We start from the raw sequence: 20,506 nt of genomic DNA, 5'->3' as shown, positions 1-20,506 counted from the left end.
GGAAACGTTCAGCAAACATATTTTGTTCTCATGTTTTCTGAACTGTGAAATTAACTATCTACATAGCCTATTTTAAAAATAACCTTGAAATTGGGTTTTCACCAGAAAAATGCTTTTAACTAGAAAAATGTAAGATTATTTTTTGACACTGGATTTGCTCATCTCATACACCTGCCAAGCAGTGTACGCAAATAGACTTAATTTGTCATTATAACTGTAATAAGGAGAGGCGTTTATTTATTCAGAACACAGTATATGATAAAACAGCGAGTCAGATAACAAAAGCAGCAGCAGATGTAATGAAAGGTGCTCCTTTCCCACTCATAAGTGTTAGTACACCTGCAGGTGCACTGACACTATTTCTCAATAATTTTACAGCTGTATTAAAATAGAAAAATGGTCAAGAAAATACCAGTTTAACAACTGAAGAAATATTTGCATAAAAATTCAGCAGACATAATTCAGTTTTTACATTTATTTTTGTACTTGATACAAATACACACTTTCTGTCGCATTTTCAACAACAGATGGAGACTGAATCAGAGGAGCATAAAAACTTCAGCTGATATGACTTCACTCAAGGGATGACTCACATTTCAAAGTAAAAGCTACTTTAAAATGAAGAAAGATGTATTGAGGTTGTAAGCAGGGACAAGCCAAAGTTTGCCAAGTGTGAAACTTCCCCATTTCCTCAATAATTAATAACATCCTTCTCATAAAGAAATTCCACAATATAACACTTCAAATATTTCTGGTTTGTCCATGATTAAAAGTCTTTTGTCCAGTGATTTCCTGAATTTTGTCTTGTTCACATGCTCCTCTTGTTGACAGCACTGAGTATGACAGGAGGTGGCTCTATGTGGAGCTCGTGTCGGAGGTCTTCGAGGCTTTGTTCCCATCGTCGCTCGTAGAAGATGCTGAGGATACAGCGGGACCGCCGACCGTTCTGCAGAGCCCAAGGACCCAAGGAAGTGAACAACGAGTGTAATCGGCTAGAAGGTGATACAAGGAAGGAACACTTCAGCATGATACAACAATGAAGACATTATTTTTTTATTTCTAATAAACGGGCCAAAGTCCATTTCCCCAAAACACAGGGAAGTACACAGTTATTGAATGAGGAAGGATTAATGATTTACAGGTAAAGAAACAAATAGGCATTTGTTCATTGTAACGGCAGAATGATATATAGTTAGTAGAGTGTTTCCTCTTACCGCTCTGTGGTACTGAGGTACATTAGAGCTGGACAAAAGCCTAATGAATGTTTACAATATAAGATAAGATAAGATAAGATACACTTTATTGTCCGTTCACAAGGAAATTTGTCTTGCATCACATGCAGTCAGAGGTTTTCAAAGTGAAAGGCGGGCCTTCCCAGGTTCAGTTTCAGGGGAGGCTCAGTGAATGAAACATTGAAAACAAATTAAAATATTAAAATTAGTTATTACATTAATTATCAAAAGGAGAACACATAGAATAGCCTAAATGTGTGTGATTTGCTTAAAGAGATAGTTCAGAGACACAGTAGTTTTGGGGAATTGCAGTAGTTTTTCCCACTTTTGCAGAGTCAGAAACTAATAAATGCCTTAGGACAGACTGAAGTTATGTCATCCAGGAATTGAGCGAAACTAAGCAAGTAAACTAAGGGGGGAATTTTTAATATTTGCTGGTTTTCTTAGTTTTCTATGATACTAAACTGATTATTTTTTGGATTTTGGACTGTTGCTCAGACAAAATAAGACATCTGGATATGTCAGTTTGGGCTTTGGGAAATTGAGATGGTCATTCTTTACAAATTTCCGACATTTTTATAAAACACGGTTAATCAAGAAAATAATCGGCAGATTAATTGCTAATGAAAATAATCGTTAGTTGCAGCCCTACCCCAAATTACTCAGCTCTGCTCTTTGTTGTGAGTGAACAGAAAGGTGAACGTGAATACTATGAGTCTATCAGAGACTTGATTGAGTCACTGAAAATGTAACTACCGCTACTTCCGATCATACTGCTACAGAGCTCACTAAGCACCTTGGTGGTCCAGCACTGTGCTGTCATTCAAACTCTCTGGTAAAAGCAGTGGTGTTGTACCTGGTATTGAGCCGAAGTGGCCCCAACACAGCCCCAAGAGCACACATGGGAAGCCCAGTCTGAGCAGCTTCAAACCATTTCACTGCCACCTCACCTGAAAGCAGCAGGAAGGGACAGAGAAAGAAAAATATATCCAGATTATTCATGACGAAAGGAGAAGAGAAAACCAAAAGTCTGTCAACAGTTTAAATGTGTCGCAAGCAAATTCTGTGGTGAAACCCTATTGCAAAATGTTATTTCTTCCTCTGTGTTATAGAAGTCGCACCTCAAAGGTTTTGGCCAGTTCATTGTGATATAGAATCAATCCACTAGTATGTTGTCAGCAAAACAGAAAGCTCCAATCAACAATTTATAGGACAGGGCATTGAAAAGCAGGAAATGTGTGAAGACAGCTAGAAAGGAAAACATGGAAGAGACACAATTAAGTTCTGTTGAGAATTTCATTGTTCTGTCAGGTGTCAAACATGTGGTTCCAGATGTGCCCCTCATCTGGTTTTGTCTGCCATTCACACAATAAAGACTTATAATAAGCCACATCATTAACTATTCATTGTGCTATTAAAAACTGCTTGGCTATCAAACTCTTATAAATAATACGATTTGACGGTGTAGATGCCAGATTTGTGCAGGACAGTGATGGTCTGAAGTGTAATGTCTAATATCTGGGTAGCATTTTCAGAATTGGTAAAGCCTGACTCACCCAGCATGTTGGTGGGCATCCCCAGTAAGGTATGCAGCAAATCATGGACCTCTCTGTATCTCTGCATGACGTAAGCTAGCTCCTCATTGTCCACAAACTTCACGTCTGCCCTCGAGTCGGGGGTCACATGCTGACAGAACAGGAAAGTGAATACATGTGAATATGAAAAAGAAACAGAAAAAGGACGGGATTCTGAGGACATGTGTTTATCTTGATGAAAATGTATAGTATAAAATTTCTTTGTATGAAGTTTTACAACACATCAGCGGATACTCACATTGTCCTCCAGAAAACGGAGGTATTCTCTGCCAAAAGAGCCGTCAGGCAGTGATGCCAGCTTGCTCAGATCAAGTGTAGACAACCGGATCCTGGGCCTTTCTCTGCAATAACCAGTCAATAACAAGTGAGACTAAATCTAATTTCATTCACAGAAAATCATCAGAAAGTTACTGAATAGTGTTAAGAGTGCCTCACGTTAGGATAGTATAGCCTTCAGGATCGTTTCTCATCCTGTCCCTGAGATTTATCAACGCTAGGTGTCCTGTCGTCTCCCCGAGCACTGCAACCATGTCTGTAGGGAGAGTTTCATGCAATTAAATTGTACAATGCAGAGATTTTCCAAGATGTTGCTGCTAAACCTACAATCTAATATCTGATTGCCCCAAATTACATTTCGACTTAAAGATTCTCAAATTTGTTACATTAATAATATACATCTCATCATGGCTTGTCAAATTTGTGCAGTTTGTCTTAAAATCTAGCGCGTAATATAGCTGAAATTCACCTAGATACTTGATTTAAAGGGGCACTCCGCCCATTTTACACACAAGGATCAGTTTACTCATCACAGGGAGTACTACTCAGTCTGTGAAAACAGCTGTTTAGTGTCTTCTGTGGTTCTGAAGGAAATTTTTCAAGTCTGAGAAAATGTCTGTTTGAAAATGTCAAGTCTGGTGATGTCCACAGAGTTATCTCAGTTTGGGTCTGAAGGCGACAAATGTTTAACAGAAAGCCTGCATTACAAACTGGTGGCGTGTAGTTGGAATGACCTGGGTGCTTACCAGGCAGCACAGGTCAAACGTTATTGAATTATGTTATTGTATTGTAATTATAGTAGTTATTATAAAAGGATCCTGCATTTTTGGAGATGAACCGATACTAAGGACTAGAAAACACCTGCAGGCTCTAAACTAAAATGTCACATGACAGGTGTTAGTGCTCTCTTCCTCCTTGAAGGTTTCAGGGTATTTATTCTCATATCTGTTTCCAAGACATTTTTGAAGCATACATAGTAACAGTGGTCTCCAGAGAATAAACCTCAGGTACAGTCCCCGACAGCTGTTATCATTTTGCAGAAGAAATGATACACAGGATGAAACATTCTTTCACGTTCCTATAATCTGAACTGTAGGAGGCATACAGAGGATACAGGTTTGCTGATACACAAGTTATCAGTTACAGACTGGATGATGTTTAAATCAACATGTTGTAAGGCTATCAGATAGATAGATATATAGATAGATAATGTCCCTTGCTTCTTTTTCTTACATATCCTGTGCTATTTTGTTCTGAATTTGGAGAATATCTTAAAAACACAAAATCTGTGATGAAAATATTGGTGTAATAAAATACTTATAAAAGAAGGATTCTTACCGAAAACAGCAATGAGACGACCAAGTCTCTGTCTCGTAATTTAGTCAGGAGGATACATTTCAGCATTCACTTATAATTTATTGGCAGAAAGATACATTTGACACAATTAATTCCCAAAAGTTGTAAAGCAATTTGGTTGAGTTTCGAGGTTCATTCTTGACCTTGGAAAGAGCAGTTTGACGAAACATTCTTATCACAAGATTCACTTACTTGTTGTTGGTCAGAGCTTTAAGCCACATTTTGTGGCCTTCATCTGCAAACTCCATCTGCTAATAAGGTTGAAAGCTCAGGGGGAAAAAAGTAAGATAAGACTTTGTTTGTCATTTTCTTTTATTTGAAAAAGCTTTAGAAGAGATTAAAGTTTTAATTAGTTTTACTATTTTTGGTTAAATAATTGTAATGGTAATTTCCACTGCAATGTATGAAAGCAGTTAAACAAGTACGATTGATTTTTAATGAATTTCCAAAGTTTGGAACATTAGGGGTTTTCTATTGCACCAGGATCATGAGAGCTATCTCCATATTTGACTATATAATAGGTTGTGTGTGACTGGGAACAACTGTTCGTGGGAAGGCATTTTTGGTATTTTTCCTTATTTTGATAGTAGGCAGGAAATGGGGTGAAGACAGGGCGTTGTAGTTAAGGATATGAATCTTAACCACTTGGCTAGCAGACGCCCCATGAGAAGGCATTTTTAATTAAAAAGTAGAAGAAAGGGAGATGAAAAAGGAAAGAAAGGCCAGCACAAATAATAACAGAGAATGCAGCGTGAGCCCCATGCTGATGTGTGAGTCTCACCGTGTCTGTAAGGGTTCTGTAGCGCAGCAACACCTGACCCAACAGCCAGCAGCGCTTTCTGGATGGGGGTGGTGTGGATATGTCCAGGATACAGCCCATCATAGCAGCTGTCTGTGAACCCAGTGCTACTACTGTGCAGATGCTGGACACACAAGGCTGAGACAAAGGTGGACCATTAGAAACATTAGAAACTTTTACACAACTGGACCAAGACAATATAATAATGCACTTTGTTTTATTGCCCTCACATAACAATAACAACTCAACAGCTTATTGATAATGATTGATATCAAAGCAAAAATATTTGGTATGCTCTACAGAAAAAACAGCATTTTTTGATGCAAGTACTGTCCTGGGACCAAGACTGTAGCAGAGTGTGCTCATGTTTGAGAGAAAGAGGTCACACTGAATATTAACACTTTAAGGGTGTAATCTGAATGGGAATAATTATCATGTGTGAGATTTTATGGCAAGAAAGTGTAGTTAATTTGCTTCTCTTGAGTTCTCCTTAGTTATTGTTTAGAAGACACCAGCAGCATCATAAGCTGTCCCTTCCTTCATACAAAATAACGTAGCTCATTTCAGTTTAGTTTAGGAATATCATTCATAAAATTTTATTTTTAAAAGATAATCGCAAAAATGTGCGAGCTACATCCATCTGCCCGTTCTGTTCACCAATTATTGTGAACGAAATCAAAATCCTGAAGTTACTTTTCTATTGCTTGTCCTGGAAAGACAAGTGTATGTGACTAACTAATTATTGATATAAGCCACAACCTAATTACTGATATTTATCTGATTCTAGCGCATTAAATTAAGCTAGCTAACGTTACATAGCTGAGGACTGTGTTACTGTCTGTGCCCTCTCTGACAGCTAGGCTTCGACATTCATTAATTTCCACATTGAAACTGTTAACTTACATCTTACCTAGCTACATTTATTTAAACAGTAGTGGTTGCTTTTCGCTTTTTCAAATAACGCAGCGCACGTATGAAAACTCGTACCTTTGGAGATCAAAACGCATTGTCGCTGATTTAACCGTTGGAAAGGTTTACCTATGAACAGCCACATTGTGAAGGCTAATGCGCATGCGTCGCCGGTCCACCAGCTTTCTACTCCGGGGCAGCCCCGGTGAAGGGGCGGGGTTGGTCAGCGTGTAGAGAGGAAGTGACTCCGCTCTCCACAGCTGCCTTACCTTAAAAAATGAGCTCATGTAGCAACAAAATTGTAAACATAGCTAAAGGTGCCCTTCTTGTACTACAGCGGACAAATAGTTTCGTTTTCTGTCTGTCGGCAGAGACAGAATCAAGACGCTAAGGTTAGTTAGCTGAGCTGGTGTTTCTGCTCGTCAGATGACTAGCTTAGCAGTTCGCTAACTGAGGAGTTAACTCGCTAAACCCATAGTAACGTTAATAGGTTAGTCAAACTGCCTAACTTAGCATTTAACTAGCTACTTAAAGTTGTTTAGCTACTCATACAATCCAAGAAGTAAAGTGTAAGTTAAGTGCTAGGTTACACCATTAATTGTTTTTAGCCTGATGACACAAATGCAAACATAAGTTTAAAAAAAAAAACTGCAGAAGTTATTCGTTAGCATATTTTCACGGAGCAACTAACATGCAAGATACTGTCTAAACTACTGACGCAGACACACTGAACTAGTCGCCTCCCCGTGGCGGCTGCTTTATACCTAATCTAGTATACATGCACTGCTGACGTGTTTTAGTAGGGGGTGTAGCATTAAATACTGGGGTAGGTTAGTATGCGAGTATAACATGAACAGGCAGTCTTTTCAAGCTCGGTGAGTAAATATCCTGGTTTGGTTTCAGTACAGTATCGTAGAGAGGTTCAGAGTCTAGAAACAGTTGGTTGGAACAACAACTGAACGGAACATGGCGAACGGATGGTTCACGCATACAGGGAGCAGGCAGGGCAGAGGGTGTTTTTCTTCCTTTTTAAAAAGCAGTCAGGGACAGCTGTTGCAGACAAAAAAAGTAATACTTTGGTGATACTTTGGGTGTACTTTATTTTTCAAGGCATTGTTTTGATAAAGAACGCAGCTCTTGGTGTTGGTGATAGTTCTTCCAAAGACATGATTGTTAAACTGTAACTTGACTTAACTTGATAACTGTATGGACACAGTTCAAAAACCAAGGTCTTTTTTTTTTTAAACTAAACTTCAAAGTTTAGTTATATTTGTGCCTAGTTCATAGCTGATTTCATGTTATTTATGTTCTTGTTTCTGATATTTTCAGCCACAGTGTACAAACATCCTGGTCTGTTTATTAGTCCTTTCATGATGGTGGAGTGTGGTGTGTGACAAAGAAAACCAGCATATGGTTTCCACATGAGACTGGCTGATTTAATGATTGTTTTAACTGCATTTGTAATTGCTACCCTCTCAAGGTTTCTATGGTTACATAAACTAAACAGCAGCTTGGGTGTACTCTTGTACTTATTAAGGCTTGGCTCATTATTCACTGCAAGGCTTTATGTGTCACTCAGTAGTGATATATAACTTATTGCATCATATACCCTTCTAGCTACATTTGGACAAGTTTGAACATATGAAACTTGTGTGATTGTGAAATAATGTAGGTTTACTATGGTATGTTGCAACTTGAAGAAATAGTAATTATGTAACATGAATGTGACCTGTCAGAATTCAGATCATTCTAACAGGGAAATATGATGTGACTTTCCAGTGATAAGCAGCATTGGGTGTTTTCTAAGAAATGAATTATGAAACTTCCTGCCTTAAACTGGGTTCTTCTTGAAATTGGTATGAAGTAATCTAGGGTGGAACAAGACAACTAAATAAGGACCAGTCATTATTCTAGAAAATTCAATTCATGATAACAAATATTGCTGTTTCACTCTCCATGTAATGGGACTGAAGTTTGGAACATTTGGAAACATATTAATTTACAGTATTAATTGAAATTTTTGACAAATAAACATATTCCTTATTAGAAAGGATAATAAAATGTCAGTAATAGTTAAGAGTTTGCCAAAATATTACGTTTTATTATGTATGAATGTTACTTGAAAGATTATGTTGTCTGTAGCTTGAATGTTTACTGTTACTAATGGCTGCTAATGCATTACTGGTCATATGTTGGGACAATTTAAGTCTCATGATGAGCAGGAGAACTTTTTCTCTTCTGATCATGAGATTTTCATCATGACTCATTCTGTGAAGATCATTCTGAAAATTTGATGCAAGGGATGTTCTTGTGGGTTTCAGTGTTCATGCTGTTACTGAAATGAATTTGTGGGGCAAAATGACCTTTTAGATTGCCTAGTTTCATTTATCTTTTTAAGTTTTGATCTAACAGCAACTTTTAATCCCACTTCCCTACATGTTAGTTTAGTGGATTTCCTATGGCTGAGAAAGGATTACAACAAAAAGAGATGTTTCCTATTTTTAAGTCAGCAAAAAGTCCACTAAGCTCACATGACCAGCAAAAACACAATGAATAAGCCATATCCCAGTCTTATCCCACAACTGTTAGTCTGCATGTGTCTTTGTACAGAAGCACAGAATTTCCCCAGTCAGTTTGTGCAGGATAAATTGTGTGTTTTGTCACCAAACAATACAATGTGGGTTGAAAATATGGTATTTACCTCCACCTAGTGTAAACAGGTAGCCTTAACCTTACCCCCTGTTAGGAAAATGCTGAGATGGAACTTCTTCTTGTGTGTTTTTGTCAGTGGCATTTCGATTGACACTGAAAAGACATGCTTTAACTCAAGCAAATTAATAGGTGGAGACAACACTGCTCAAAGCGGTTTGGCTTGTGTCCTGTACAAAACGAGATAAACGACATATTGTCGTGCAACCTTTAGCCTATTGCAAACATGCAGAAAGATTTCAAAGGTTATATATTTATCTCATGATTATTATTATCTCTATTCTTTCCAGAGTTTCCAGAGACACTTATATTAACTCTGTGTTTGCACACCGTGCTTGCATACATTTCTAAAACAATTTTATTTTTTGTAAAGGCGTGAAAGATTGCAATGTAGCGAAAGTGAAAATTTCTTGTATAAAAGTAGTTCTACCACAACCTTGGTACTGTGCTCAGTGCATGAGACTGTGAAATTATTGCCACAACAGGCTTTTTAGTGTAATTTGCGCACTTATAGCAGTGACTATGATATGACTATTGCATTTACCACCACCAGCCAAGTACGCTATAAGCCTTGTAGTGGTTCATAGCTTTTAAAGTTTGACACAGAGGCGGAAAGTTCTGCTGTTGCTGCCGCTTTTGACCTTGCTGAATTCTATACTGGTTGGTGTGGGACAGACAACAGAGTAGACTTTTGCACCCGTTTCAGTCATTTTCTACCTGTAGAGGTCATCGTAACAATGCTTTTCTACCATAAAAGACTTGATACAAAAGTTACTCCTAGCACTTAGCATTACTAAGGCAACTTATGGTTTAATTGGAAGGGATAAACCTGCAGACTCCTGGGACCTCATTTAATCTATGCTGTACTGACATGTAAAAAATTATCACTGACTGCTCACTGCCTTCAATTTGCCACAGTGTCTTTCTTGATACTTCCACCAGATGGCACCAAAGGAAGGAATATTCAAATCATTAACATAGTGGCTTTAAATTGTTGCATTTGCACAGATACCATACAAATAAAGGGTATTAAAAATATTGTGACCACACCCAACTTCGATCCATTGTGCGCTGTATTGAACTCCATATATTGTGGGCAGGGCATACATCAACCACTAGATAGCAGCACAAGCACGATTATTAGCCTTGTCTAGTTACTATTTAATAAAATCCGTCTTTATATATATTATTTAATAGTAAATGGCAAACCTAAGTGAGTGCAATTGTACCTTGAGACCATTGGCCCTTCATGAGACATCGCTGGATACCCCTGTCCTCAAGCAACAACGTTTGAAAGATCGGACGTTTTTAAAATCTCTGTCGTTACTCAAGAAATAAAAAACTCACGGACAGATTGAACACATGGTGGGGCTGTAACCAGCAGCTTTATGTTTTGGCCTGAACTGTAACAAGGGGTGGCCATGGTGATCTGTTGCGTTTGTCATAGTTTGCATCATTTTTTATTCATTTTTATGTTAAGCGTTGTCTGTTGAATGCAGCAAGTGTAAAGTAAAGCTAGACTATTTAGCTTCTTCCATTTCAAGCTCTCTTCGCATCAGTGTTTCCTCTTGAATGTACTTCCGCTCTGCCCACCATGTTTACATTCTAGAGCAACTTATCAGATAAATCTGTCACTAGTTTGTTTGTTTTCTGACAGATCACTATCTCTCTAAAAGATATTGATCGATCTCATTTGCACGCATCTCATGTAGGCTTCGTAGATAAGGCAAGAGTTTTGGGAAGGCAAGCCATACTTGCATACAGGTTCCACTGTAGTTTTACATCTTTATTTGCATATGATGGTACTATCACCATCGTGTCTTATTTTAACATGCCTACACCATTTGGCTGTGTTATATAAAACATGTTTTAGGCTATAATAGCCTCGTTGTAGTATGTCAGGGGAAAAACACAAAACATCGTGATTGATGTGCAGTCTGTTTTCATTCACAGGTTATAGCACCAGATTGATGGAGAAGAATGGCCCGAATCACGTTGGACTGTTCCAACTCTTTACCAGGGATCCCCCTCAGTGTCCTATCAGTGCCCATGGAGAATAAATACAAATGTCAGCGGTGTCTCCAGGTCCTGAGGAAGCCTGTCCAGGCTCAGTGCGGCCACCGCTTCTGTGTACACTGCTTCAAGCAGCTCACCAGGTAGACTGGAGGTCCTCAGACCACCTACAACTGTGTGAAATGCAAACCCCTTTCCCCCCTAGTACTTACCCTCTTACTGGACATCCTTCAGCACATCCTGTGTTCTTAGCTCTGCTTGGCTCTGGGGATTTTTTTTTTTGCACCCAAGATCATAGACCATTACTTTGTGCAGACTCATCCCTGACAGGACTGTAATACTCAAGTCAGTGAATCATAAGGATCTAACCATGCTGATTCATTCTAAAGGTGTCCATTGTTTTCTTTTCCACTTTTCCTTTTCCTATCACTGGTTGTTTATTAATTCATGAATTCACTGTGAATGCATAACGAATACATTGGTGTATCACCTCATTTTTTAATGATACTTTGACAGTATCATTAAAGGTAAGGTGACAATACAGGAAATTAAATCATTTTAACAACTATACATGAAACCAAATACAGCAAAATAAATTAAACTAAACTATGTGCTGGAGTCTCATTTTTGCTAATCTTCACAACATTCACACAAGCACTTGTGAAGTTTCACATGTACATGGTTAGAAACCACACGTGCTTGTGTCATGTGAATTTCATTAAACTATCCTTTACACAAAACCACATGTGAAATTGATATTTTGAAAGGTGATTTCACATGTCCTGTACGAAAACCACTACTGTCTACACATGACAATTCATCATGATAATATCATCATAATAATTTGACATGTACTGTTTGTTTGTTTGTGTGTGTGTGTGTGTGTGTTATTCATTTATTTGTCGCCCGCTATGCAAAAGCCAATACGTTTTTCTCATGAATTTCCCACATCATATCAAGGTTGCAAATTGCTGCTTTTTTAATAGCATTTCAAGCTTCTTTCACTGCTGTTGTATTGATTAATGATTCATCTGCTTGAGCTGTGGTCCATATTGGTCAGCAGTTGTTCCAGTAAAGGATCAGCAGGAAATTGTTGCTGACTGTTGTCGCCAACCAGCTGTTTTTTTTTTTGTTTTTTTTTGTTTTGTTTTTTTTACTGTAAAGTCACAAACCTGTTTTGTTTGTCAGTTCTGGGCCAAAGCCATGTGAAGCCTGCCGCCAAGAGGAGATATATGAAGAACCTATTTCCATTCTAAATAGTAATGAGGTAAGTTATGAAGTATGCAACTTTCAGCCATTTTATGAGACATCGTCCTTGTAATCTCTATACCATCCCTCATCCCCATTCTGTTTCAAAGGAAAAAATATGACTTCAGTCTGACTGGAGTTTCCTTCACCACAGCCTCACATAATGCAACCTGTTATGGCTGCTTGCTATGATTAGTAGCTTTGTGAGTTCACTGAAGTCTGTTCTTTGTTCGCCCACCAGGCATTTCCAGACAATGCAGCAGGTCGAGAAATAGCAAGTCTGCCTGCCAGGTGTTTGAACCAGGGCTGCGATTGGACAGGCTCAATAAAAGAGTATGAGGTGAAGTATAAAGTTTAACTTGTATTAACCATGTACAAGTGTCAGTTTACTCCACCCAAACCAGAGCTGTTTACATATATATATATATATATTTCTAAACCATCAGTACCAACACAGAGCATATTCTGCATTCACAAGGCCACGTGTTTTTCTTCCTCAAGCCTTCAGATCTCATTATGGCTGAACAATGTGGTCGTGTTACAGGCATTGCAGCAATAGCAGCAGAGAAACAGGAAGTGAAACTCAACATGCAGCCTGGAAAGTCCCCACGTTACCAGCTCAGCTAACAACAACAACAACTCAGTGGGAAAGTACCAGCAGATAAAAGGCCGTTATATTGACTTCTGTTTGAGGGTTAGTTGACCATTACATGATAAAGAAACTTCTAGACTTAGTTCACAAGGGAACTGCTGAATTGACACTGGCTGTTAGACAGAACAGGATTAGACAATGAACTACGTCCTTAAGACAGACTGTGGTTTGTATAATCACAGAAAATCCCCATCAGAATCATAAAAGCTGTTTGTGTTCTTGTGTTTGAATGCGCGTCATCTGTCTACTAGTTTTATTTTTACTGCAAATATGTCTGTGGGGGGTGAGTTGCTTTGTTTATTAAAGAAACTTCCTGATGCTAATTCCATGCAAAGGATGTTTTTAGTGCTGTTTGTCTGTGGTTTTACTTAACTATGCTGTATGTAGATCAGGTTTTACACAGGAAATGTTCAAATGATGTGATGGCAGGAAACATTTAATGAGAACACTAGGCTGATGCTGGAGATTATTTTGCATGCTTTGCAAATGTGGCTCTGGCTGCTTAGCTTTCTGATGAAACTTCTTGTTCTTAAGAAACGTGTGCTTACTGTCTACGACCACGTGTCAAAGTCTGCTATAGTTTTATTGCAGTGCTCAAGAAATGATTGCTATGCTGTGTGATACACCCACGTTTATGTGAATATTTACGGGCTGCATCTTAGTCACTGTTGTGTGGAAAGATCCGCGCTGCTGATAGTTAGCCATACACACCCAAAACTAGGTCTTACGAAGCTGGAAAAATAGACTAAACATGGTTTCTGAGTGGTGTGGTCAGGACAGGGATTTGACTGGAAAGCTGTTAAAGATGATTCATATTCAGTTTGGTTATTCGGTTCGAGATTTGCAGATGTTGCATGTCTGAAAAGTGAGCAGTCAAAGCGAAAAACAGGCTAACCTACCTGTTGTTCCTGCTCTGTGGCTCCATGCGTGCTGTTGGTAGTCATAGTGGAAGAGACTAACTTCCAGGCCAATAAACTCCACCTCATCGAGCTCCGCCCCTTTCCCAGTATTTTTCAAAAATGTGATATTTTATGGCTTTTTATATAATTCTCAAACACTTAGATGCTTTACATCAAAAACATCCTTTTTTGCTAACACTTTTTTTTTATTTCTGTGCGCCTGTTTTTTGTACATTTATTTCCTCATCTTCCAATTTTTTTCTTTTTGGTTTGTTTTAAGGTCAGATGTTTGAAAAATATCTCTTTTTAGCTCACTTCTTTAGTATATTATTTGTGTTTTAGCAATAATATAGTACAAGTAATTCAATTGTGAGTCTCAGAATAATCCTAATTGGTATACATCATAATTACATCAATAATTACAGAGTCATAATTACTCACTCACTTTCATAATTAGATAAATGTACTGTGTTGTTAAAAAGAAAATAAAAAAGTCAACTGTCAACTGTCAGTACATCCTACCACACTTTTATCTACAGGTGTGTCTAGCAATTACAACTTTTGTGCAGAACATTTGTTTTGACAGTGATTAACAAGGGAGTATTATCTTTTATATAAAAACTGACAAAAGATCAGAAGCTTTTATATGACCTGCTTTGATCATCTGCTATGTAAATTAAACGATTTGCACGCAATTATGCTATAAAACCATAAAGCACAACTGTAAATGAATACCAGTCACAGCTGCTCTGCAGGGGAGGGGCAGACAGTAAGAATGTGGTAATAATAATTGATCTGTCCTCCATTTTTAGGCTCAGCATGAAGGTCGCTGTGAATTTGAGCGGATACAGTGCGACGCCTGCCAAACCTTAATCCTTCGTACGGAGAAGGACAGACATAATGAGAGAGAATGTGAAGCAAGAACACTCAACTGCAAATACTGCAAAGTGACCTTCAACTTTAAAGACATCAAGGTGAGAGATAGAGATTATCTAGTGTAAAGCAGTTGCTGGTTGTATCTGCATAAATGGACCCAAATAACATTCTCATACTCCTTCATGGTGTATTTTAGGCCCATGATGAGATCTGTCTGAAGTTTCCCTTACAATGCAAGGACTGTGGCAAGAAGAAGATCCCAAGAGAAAAGGTTTGAGCTGCTCCTCAAATTACCCTTTAATTTTCCATATTCATTTCTATGTGGAGTTAAGTGGCACTCTGCAAGGTAATGCTTGACAATGTCCTCCCTGAACAAAGGCTATTAGTTTTACAGGTAGCTTCTTTATACTGTACCTAAGCATAGAATATTCACTGAATATAGCATTTACAGCCTAAGTAAACATGCAACATGAATGGCCTGAAATGCATGCATTATGCTGTATGTACAAAACACAAACAATAGACAGAACAAAGTTACAATAAATGTACAATTAAACTAGATGCCTTTGAGTTCCACATATTGATCATCTGAAAAGTTTTCTTTCTAATGGAGGTTTTAGGAAGGGGTGCCTTAGAATTCCATTTATGACCATTTAGTTTCTTTCTGACTAAGAGTCCTGTACTTCACTTTCACTTCTCTGTTTGGAGCTGGCTAACTAACTCTTTTACTTTTTTCCTTTTTTTTTTGTCCTACTTTCAGTTCAATGACCACACCAGGTCCTGCGCCAAGTCAAAGAGTGCCTGTCCATTCAGTGAAGTGGGCTGTAAGTCTGTGGTATGTACGGTATTCTAATCAAATATAATGCTCTCAATGTGTTATTGTTAATATTTTTTTATTGAAGTTGGTCGACAAAAATATTGCTGCAAATACTATGTTGGAGGAAGACTTCAAGGTATTTTAAAGGAAGTTTGACATTTTGGGAGATATACTTGTTCACTGTGTTGCAGAGAATTAGATGAAAAGATTGATCAATCAATCTTCTGTCACTCCAGGCTACAGCGAGGAGACAATTAGCTTAGCTTAGCATAAAGACAGGAGTCAGGGGCAAACAGCTAGCCTGGTTCTCACCAAAGGTAACAAAATCTTTCCACCAACGCTGGGCAAATGCTCACTCCTGATGAAATCTGACTGGACCGTTTATGCGCTGCAGTTTTAAAGTTTTTGGTTTGGCTCTAATTACAGTAGTAAGCTAAGCTGTGCTGTGTTTCTCAGATAGAGAACGGGAAGCTCAGTGACCATGAGCACAGCAGCACCATGGAGCACTTGCGTCTGCTGCTGCCCATGGTGCTGTCCATGGCTCGGCCGCGTGCTGACGCTCCTGGTCCCGGGGAGTGGCAGGAGGACTCCGGTCTGGGCCTGTACAGGGCTCCTGAGGAGGGAGTCACTGTGGGCTCTGGAGCTGCAGCCTCTGTGCAGAACGTGGACTTGGATAAAAAGGTGAGTCTCAGTGGATTGAATGCTCTTTGCTAATGTTTATAGGTTTTGAATGAGGATCTAAATATATTTGTTGCTGGGGGTTTTTGCCAGGTGAACGCTTTAGAAAACATCGTGTGTGTCCTGAACCGAGAGGTGGAGCGCAGTTCAGTTACATTGGAGGCTTTCTCACACCAACATCGTTTAGACCAGGAAAAAATTGAAAACCTCACCAATAAAGTGCGTCAGCTAGAGCGGACACTCACCATGAGAGACTTGCAGCTGTCTGAAACTGAACAGCTGGTGCGTGATCTCCAGTTCTGCACGTACGACGGGATATTTGTCTGGAAAATCTCTGACTTCTCACGCCGCAGACAGGACGCTGTGGGTGGTCGAACACCTGCAATGTTCTCTCCAGGTGAGATGAAAGACATAATCACCACTCATCATGCATTTCAAAAGTCTTCTGTACACGTGGCGTATCTTATGTCCAAGCTGAAAGGTTATTTTTTTCATTGAGTCAGCTAAGATCGGGTGGTTTGTATGATCATAACTCTTGGCATGTAATCGAGGGAAATTCCACTAAACTACACCCTTGTTGTCTTTCAGGGAGTGTACATGTCACTCCTAATTTCATATGACACTGTTTTTAGGCTCTGTTTACAGTCTGGATTCTTCTTTCTCTTCCTCACAGCGTTTTACTCCAGCAAATATGGATACAAAATGTGTCTGCGGCTGTATTTGAACGGCGATGGGACGGGTCGAGGAACACACCTTTCACTGTTCTTTGTCGTCATGAGGGGCAAGTGCGATGCGCTGCTCAAATGGCCATTCAGTCAGAAGGTAGGACGACTCGTAAATGATCTTTCCACCCATTTTAAGCCACAATCGCCACAATAAATAGCACAAAACAAACTGGCTTTCCCCTCTCCGTCTCTTTCCCCAGGTAACTCTAATGCTCTTGGATCAGAACAACAGGGAGCACATTATTGATGCTTTCCGCCCTGATGTCACCTCCACTTCCTTTCAGCGGCCAATCAGTGAGATGAACATCGCCAGTGGCTGCCCGCTGTTCTGTCCACTGGCTAAACTGGCTGGCAAGAGCCCCTATCTGAGAGATGATACAATTTTCATTAAAGCCATTGTAGACCTCACAGGCTTATAGGGTGTAGACTGTGGAAGTTAGCCCAAAATATGTATAAAGGAAAACATAATAAATAAGTAAATGATTAACAATAATAATAATATAGCTATATGATAATCTCTATTATGATATATAGTATGTGACTATGATATTACATAATATATCTACATTATACATTAAGAATGTCATCAAGATGTTTTGGGAGTGTCACATTATGACATGATATACAAGGGTGTGTAAAATAACAATCATGGTAGTGGATCTTTAGTGAATAAATTAGTCTCACTTATAAGAGCCAGTGGACTGACAGCACTGCCATGTCATACCCGTGCTTTATATAAGTTTGGCCATTTCTGTTATTTTCTTAATGTCTTGTATATTTAATACTTTCGGCAGTACCTACATCACATATACAAACATATAAAGCTGTCAGCAGGTGGTAAGCCGACGTGCTTAAAACAGTAAGAGCTTTAGTAACATTAAGAGCTGCTGAGTTAAATATCTCTCTCATGATAAAAGAGGTCTGCAATCATCTGTCATCCTAATGTGACCCTCTTGGCATTCAAATGGAATCTTATAACATATTTTGTAACAGATAATACAAATATTTGTATCACATACCTTGTTTATATTATACGTATATTATAATAATTATAATACTCCGGACTCAGCTTTGCATTGTGTGGTTCTTCATATCAGTGGTAGGCAAATAGGGGCTCGTTGGCCAAATCCGGCCCACCAACAAAAATATTTTGGCCCCCTGACCGACGTTGAAGTTTCCCTTTAATAGTTTCCACCAAAACCTTTACATGATTTCTTTATAAAGTCTATGTAACTACATATATTTAAATTCCGATGAATATGACTGCATAACATCTAATACTGCTCCCACGTGAAGAGAGGCATGTAATCCACCGGTATTGTGTCTCGCTTTGCACCAGGCCATTTGAACAGTGTGTGGTGCTGAAATGAAGTTTAATGAACTCTAATAAAACAGATTAATTAACAACAGTACTTTCACTCAAACGTAGATGAAGCAGGCCACTTTTTATCATGTGGATAATCAATTATTAGATCATACGTTTGCATATGAGTCATTTTCTGCCAAATTAGTGTTAACATAAGCTGCTGTAGCCAAAACTTACTGAGTCAATCCTAAAACAAACAGCTTTATACATCAAATGTATTCTAAATAAATATAAGAAATGAAAGAAATAAACAAAGAAAACATTGAAACGTTATAGACCCGTGTTTCCACTGCACCTGTAAGAGATTGAACAATGCTGAAAAAAACTGGCCTTACATAGACCACCAACACAAGACTGGAGGTTAATTTATAGCAAAGTGTAGCAATTTAATATTATTAACTTATACTTATGATTATTCACTTCCCTATATTAACTTCATTATACATTATTTAAACTTCCCCTTTTAGCATCATACTTTGGTGTATTTTTTTTATCTACAAAATGCTTCTATAATAATTATCCTAAAGCTTCTTTTAATTATTGAATGTATTGCCATTTTATGTAAGTAATTTGCCATAGAATATATATCTCTTTATTGGGGCACTTTGGCAATGAGATAACTTCTGTTATGAATCGGCACTATATAAATAAAATTGAATTTACCATTTTTACTCCACCTTAACACATCAATAATTTAAGCCTATTCAAGAAATCATTACTTTTAGTTTTTGGTGAAAAATTCTGTACTTTCAATGATGATGTGGATTAATTGTTGTGCATTTTCATTAAAATCACAATAAATAATTGAAGCATATTTCATGAATTTTGTCTAATGTGTTTTTATATGCAAATATTTTTTTTTATTCAGCGTGTGGTGCCATGTTCGCTGCTGAGGAACATACAATATGTCCATTATGAAAGAATACATATAACAGTACAAAGGTTTTCGTACAGTGGTTGCATGTTATTGTGTTGCAGAGAGCTGAAAATATCAGTCGATTAATCGTTTAATCGATCAACGGAAAATTAAACGGAGACTATTTTGATATTTGATTAATTGTGTTTTTCAAGCACAAATACCAAACATTTCCTAGTTCTGGCAGATTTGCTTTCCTTTTGTGCGATAGAAATCTTTGGGGGTTTGGACTGTTGGTCATACAAAACAAGACATTGTAAAATGTCAGCTTGGGCTTTAGGGAATTGCAATGGGCCTTAAAAAAACTATTTTATGACATTTTATAACCCAAACAATGAATCAATTATACAAGAAAATAATCGGCAGATTAATCGTTAATGAAAATAATCATTAGATGCAGCCCTAATAGAGAAAATAAATAAGATGAGCTTTATTGTAAAAGTAAAACAACGACATTATATCATATCTACACTAGACATTGATGTCATCAGGTGAGGATCAGCGTCACAAATAGGCTTAAGTCAAAAATACCCCAAGAAATGGAATTTCCTTTTATTGCAGGCCACCCTGCTAATGTTTATCTTATGATGTTAGCTCAAATAGCCACATGTGAATGTGACAATTTTCCCCTGTGGTTCTATGATCTGTTAACAACCAAGTTCATTAACCGTCTGCAGCAAATGAAACTGTCGCCTCTGCAAGTTGCTGAAGAAAATAAACACCCACTAAACCACTGTGTCACCAAAAGAACAAACTGTTTGCCAGGATGTTTGTTAACAAATTTAAATATTAGTCAAAGATAACACAAGTAAACACAAAATGCAGTTTTTAAATGAAGGTTATTATTTAGGGAAAACAAAATCCAAACCTACATGGCCCTGTGTGAAAAAGTGATTTCCCCCTAAACCTAATAACTGGTTGGGCCACCCTTAGCAGCAACACCTGCAATCAAGTGTTTGCAATAACTTGCCATGATTCTTTTACAGCGCTGTGGAGGAATTTTGACCCACTCATCTTTGCAGAATTGTTGTAATTCAGCCACACTGGAGGGTTTTCGAGCATGAACTGCCTTTTTAAGGTCATGACACAGCATCTCAATAGGATTCAGGTCAGGACTTTGACTAGGCCACTCCAAAGTCTTCATTTTGTTCTTCTTCTTCGTCTGTCAGCCTCACTAGAATGCTGTATATGCTGTATAATATTTAAATTTGTTTGATGATCTGAACTATTTAAGTGTGACAAACATGCAAAAAAATAAGAAATCAGGAAGGGGCAAACACTTTTGCACACCACTGTATTTTCTCAGACTTGATAAAACTCCCTCCAGAACCACAGAAGAAATTACACAGCTATTTTCACATGCTGTGTAATAACTCCTCATAACTACACTGACCTGTATTTACACCCAGAAACAGTACATCATGTCCACATTCGTGACAA

The 20,506-nt window shown here is 38.1% G+C and overlaps 2 protein-coding genes across 7 annotated transcripts; one reads left to right on the top strand and one right to left on the bottom strand.

The window, feature by feature from the left end:
* Positions 1-460: 460 nt before the first annotated feature.
* On the bottom strand, positions 461-6,432 carry coq4 (coenzyme Q4 homolog (S. cerevisiae)). 2 transcript variants are annotated; one of them, XM_044173298.1, is made up of 7 exons: positions 6,297-6,432; positions 5,241-5,396; positions 3,263-3,359; positions 3,066-3,168; positions 2,789-2,918; positions 2,089-2,182; positions 461-992 (listed from the first exon to the last, which is right to left on the bottom strand). In XM_044173298.1, exons 1-7 carry the CDS (start codon positions 6,310-6,312, stop codon positions 809-811), a joined length of 780 nt encoding a protein of 259 aa, XP_044029233.1. In that variant the 5' UTR covers positions 6,313-6,432; the 3' UTR covers positions 461-808. The 2 variants fall into 2 exon arrangements, with proteins under 2 accessions (XP_044029233.1, XP_044029232.1); XM_044173297.1 differs by having other exon boundaries at positions 6,246-6,378.
* traf2b (Tnf receptor-associated factor 2b) lies at positions 6,425-18,964 on the top strand. Of its 5 annotated transcripts, none has more exons than XM_044173291.1 (11): positions 6,425-6,559; positions 10,830-11,032; positions 12,078-12,156; positions 12,379-12,477; positions 14,501-14,662; positions 14,761-14,835; positions 15,325-15,399; positions 15,838-16,062; positions 16,153-16,456; positions 16,733-16,881; positions 16,985-18,964. In XM_044173291.1, exons 2-11 carry the CDS (start codon positions 10,857-10,859, stop codon positions 17,201-17,203), a joined length of 1,563 nt encoding a protein of 520 aa, XP_044029226.1. In that variant the 5' UTR covers positions 6,425-6,559; positions 10,830-10,856; the 3' UTR covers positions 17,204-18,964. The 5 variants fall into 5 exon arrangements, with proteins under 5 accessions (XP_044029226.1, XP_044029227.1, XP_044029225.1 ...); XM_044173292.1 differs by having other exon boundaries at positions 6,526-6,657; XM_044173290.1 differs by lacking the exon at positions 6,425-6,559 and adding an exon at positions 6,686-7,042.
* The last annotated feature ends 1,542 nt before the right edge of the window (positions 18,965-20,506 follow it).

The sequence above is a fragment of the Siniperca chuatsi genome, linkage group LG18, assembly GCF_020085105.1.
Source record: "Siniperca chuatsi isolate FFG_IHB_CAS linkage group LG18, ASM2008510v1, whole genome shotgun sequence".
In the NCBI taxonomy this organism is placed as follows: Eukaryota; Metazoa; Chordata; class Actinopteri; order Centrarchiformes; family Sinipercidae; genus Siniperca; species Siniperca chuatsi.
Note: the sequence above shows the minus strand (reverse complement) of the source record. Positions and strands in the feature narration are given on the sequence as shown.

Bases quoted from the DNA above. Each gene is read 5' to 3' on its own strand.
- traf2b (XM_044173291.1), top strand. From the start codon at position 10,857: ATGGCCCGAATCACGTTGGACTGTTCCAACTCTTTACCAGGGATCCCC. The intron at 14,663-14,760 runs GTGAGAGATAGA...GGTGTATTTTAG, and splicing joins TCAACTTTAAAGACATCAAG to GCCCATGATGAGATCTGTCT. The intron at 14,836-15,324 runs GTTTGAGCTGCT...TCCTACTTTCAG, and splicing joins AGAAGATCCCAAGAGAAAAG to TTCAATGACCACACCAGGTC.
- coq4 (XM_044173297.1), bottom strand. From the start codon at position 6,312: ATGTGGCTGTTCATAGGTAAACCTTTCCAACGGTTAAATCAGCGACAA. The intron at 5,397-6,245 runs GTACGAGTTTTC...CCTTTGTCTCAG, and splicing joins ATGCGTTTTGATCTCCAAAG to CCTTGTGTGTCCAGCATCTG. The intron at 3,360-5,240 runs GTGAGACTCACA...CTCTCCCTACAG, and splicing joins ACAGAACCCTTACAGACACG to ACATGGTTGCAGTGCTCGGG.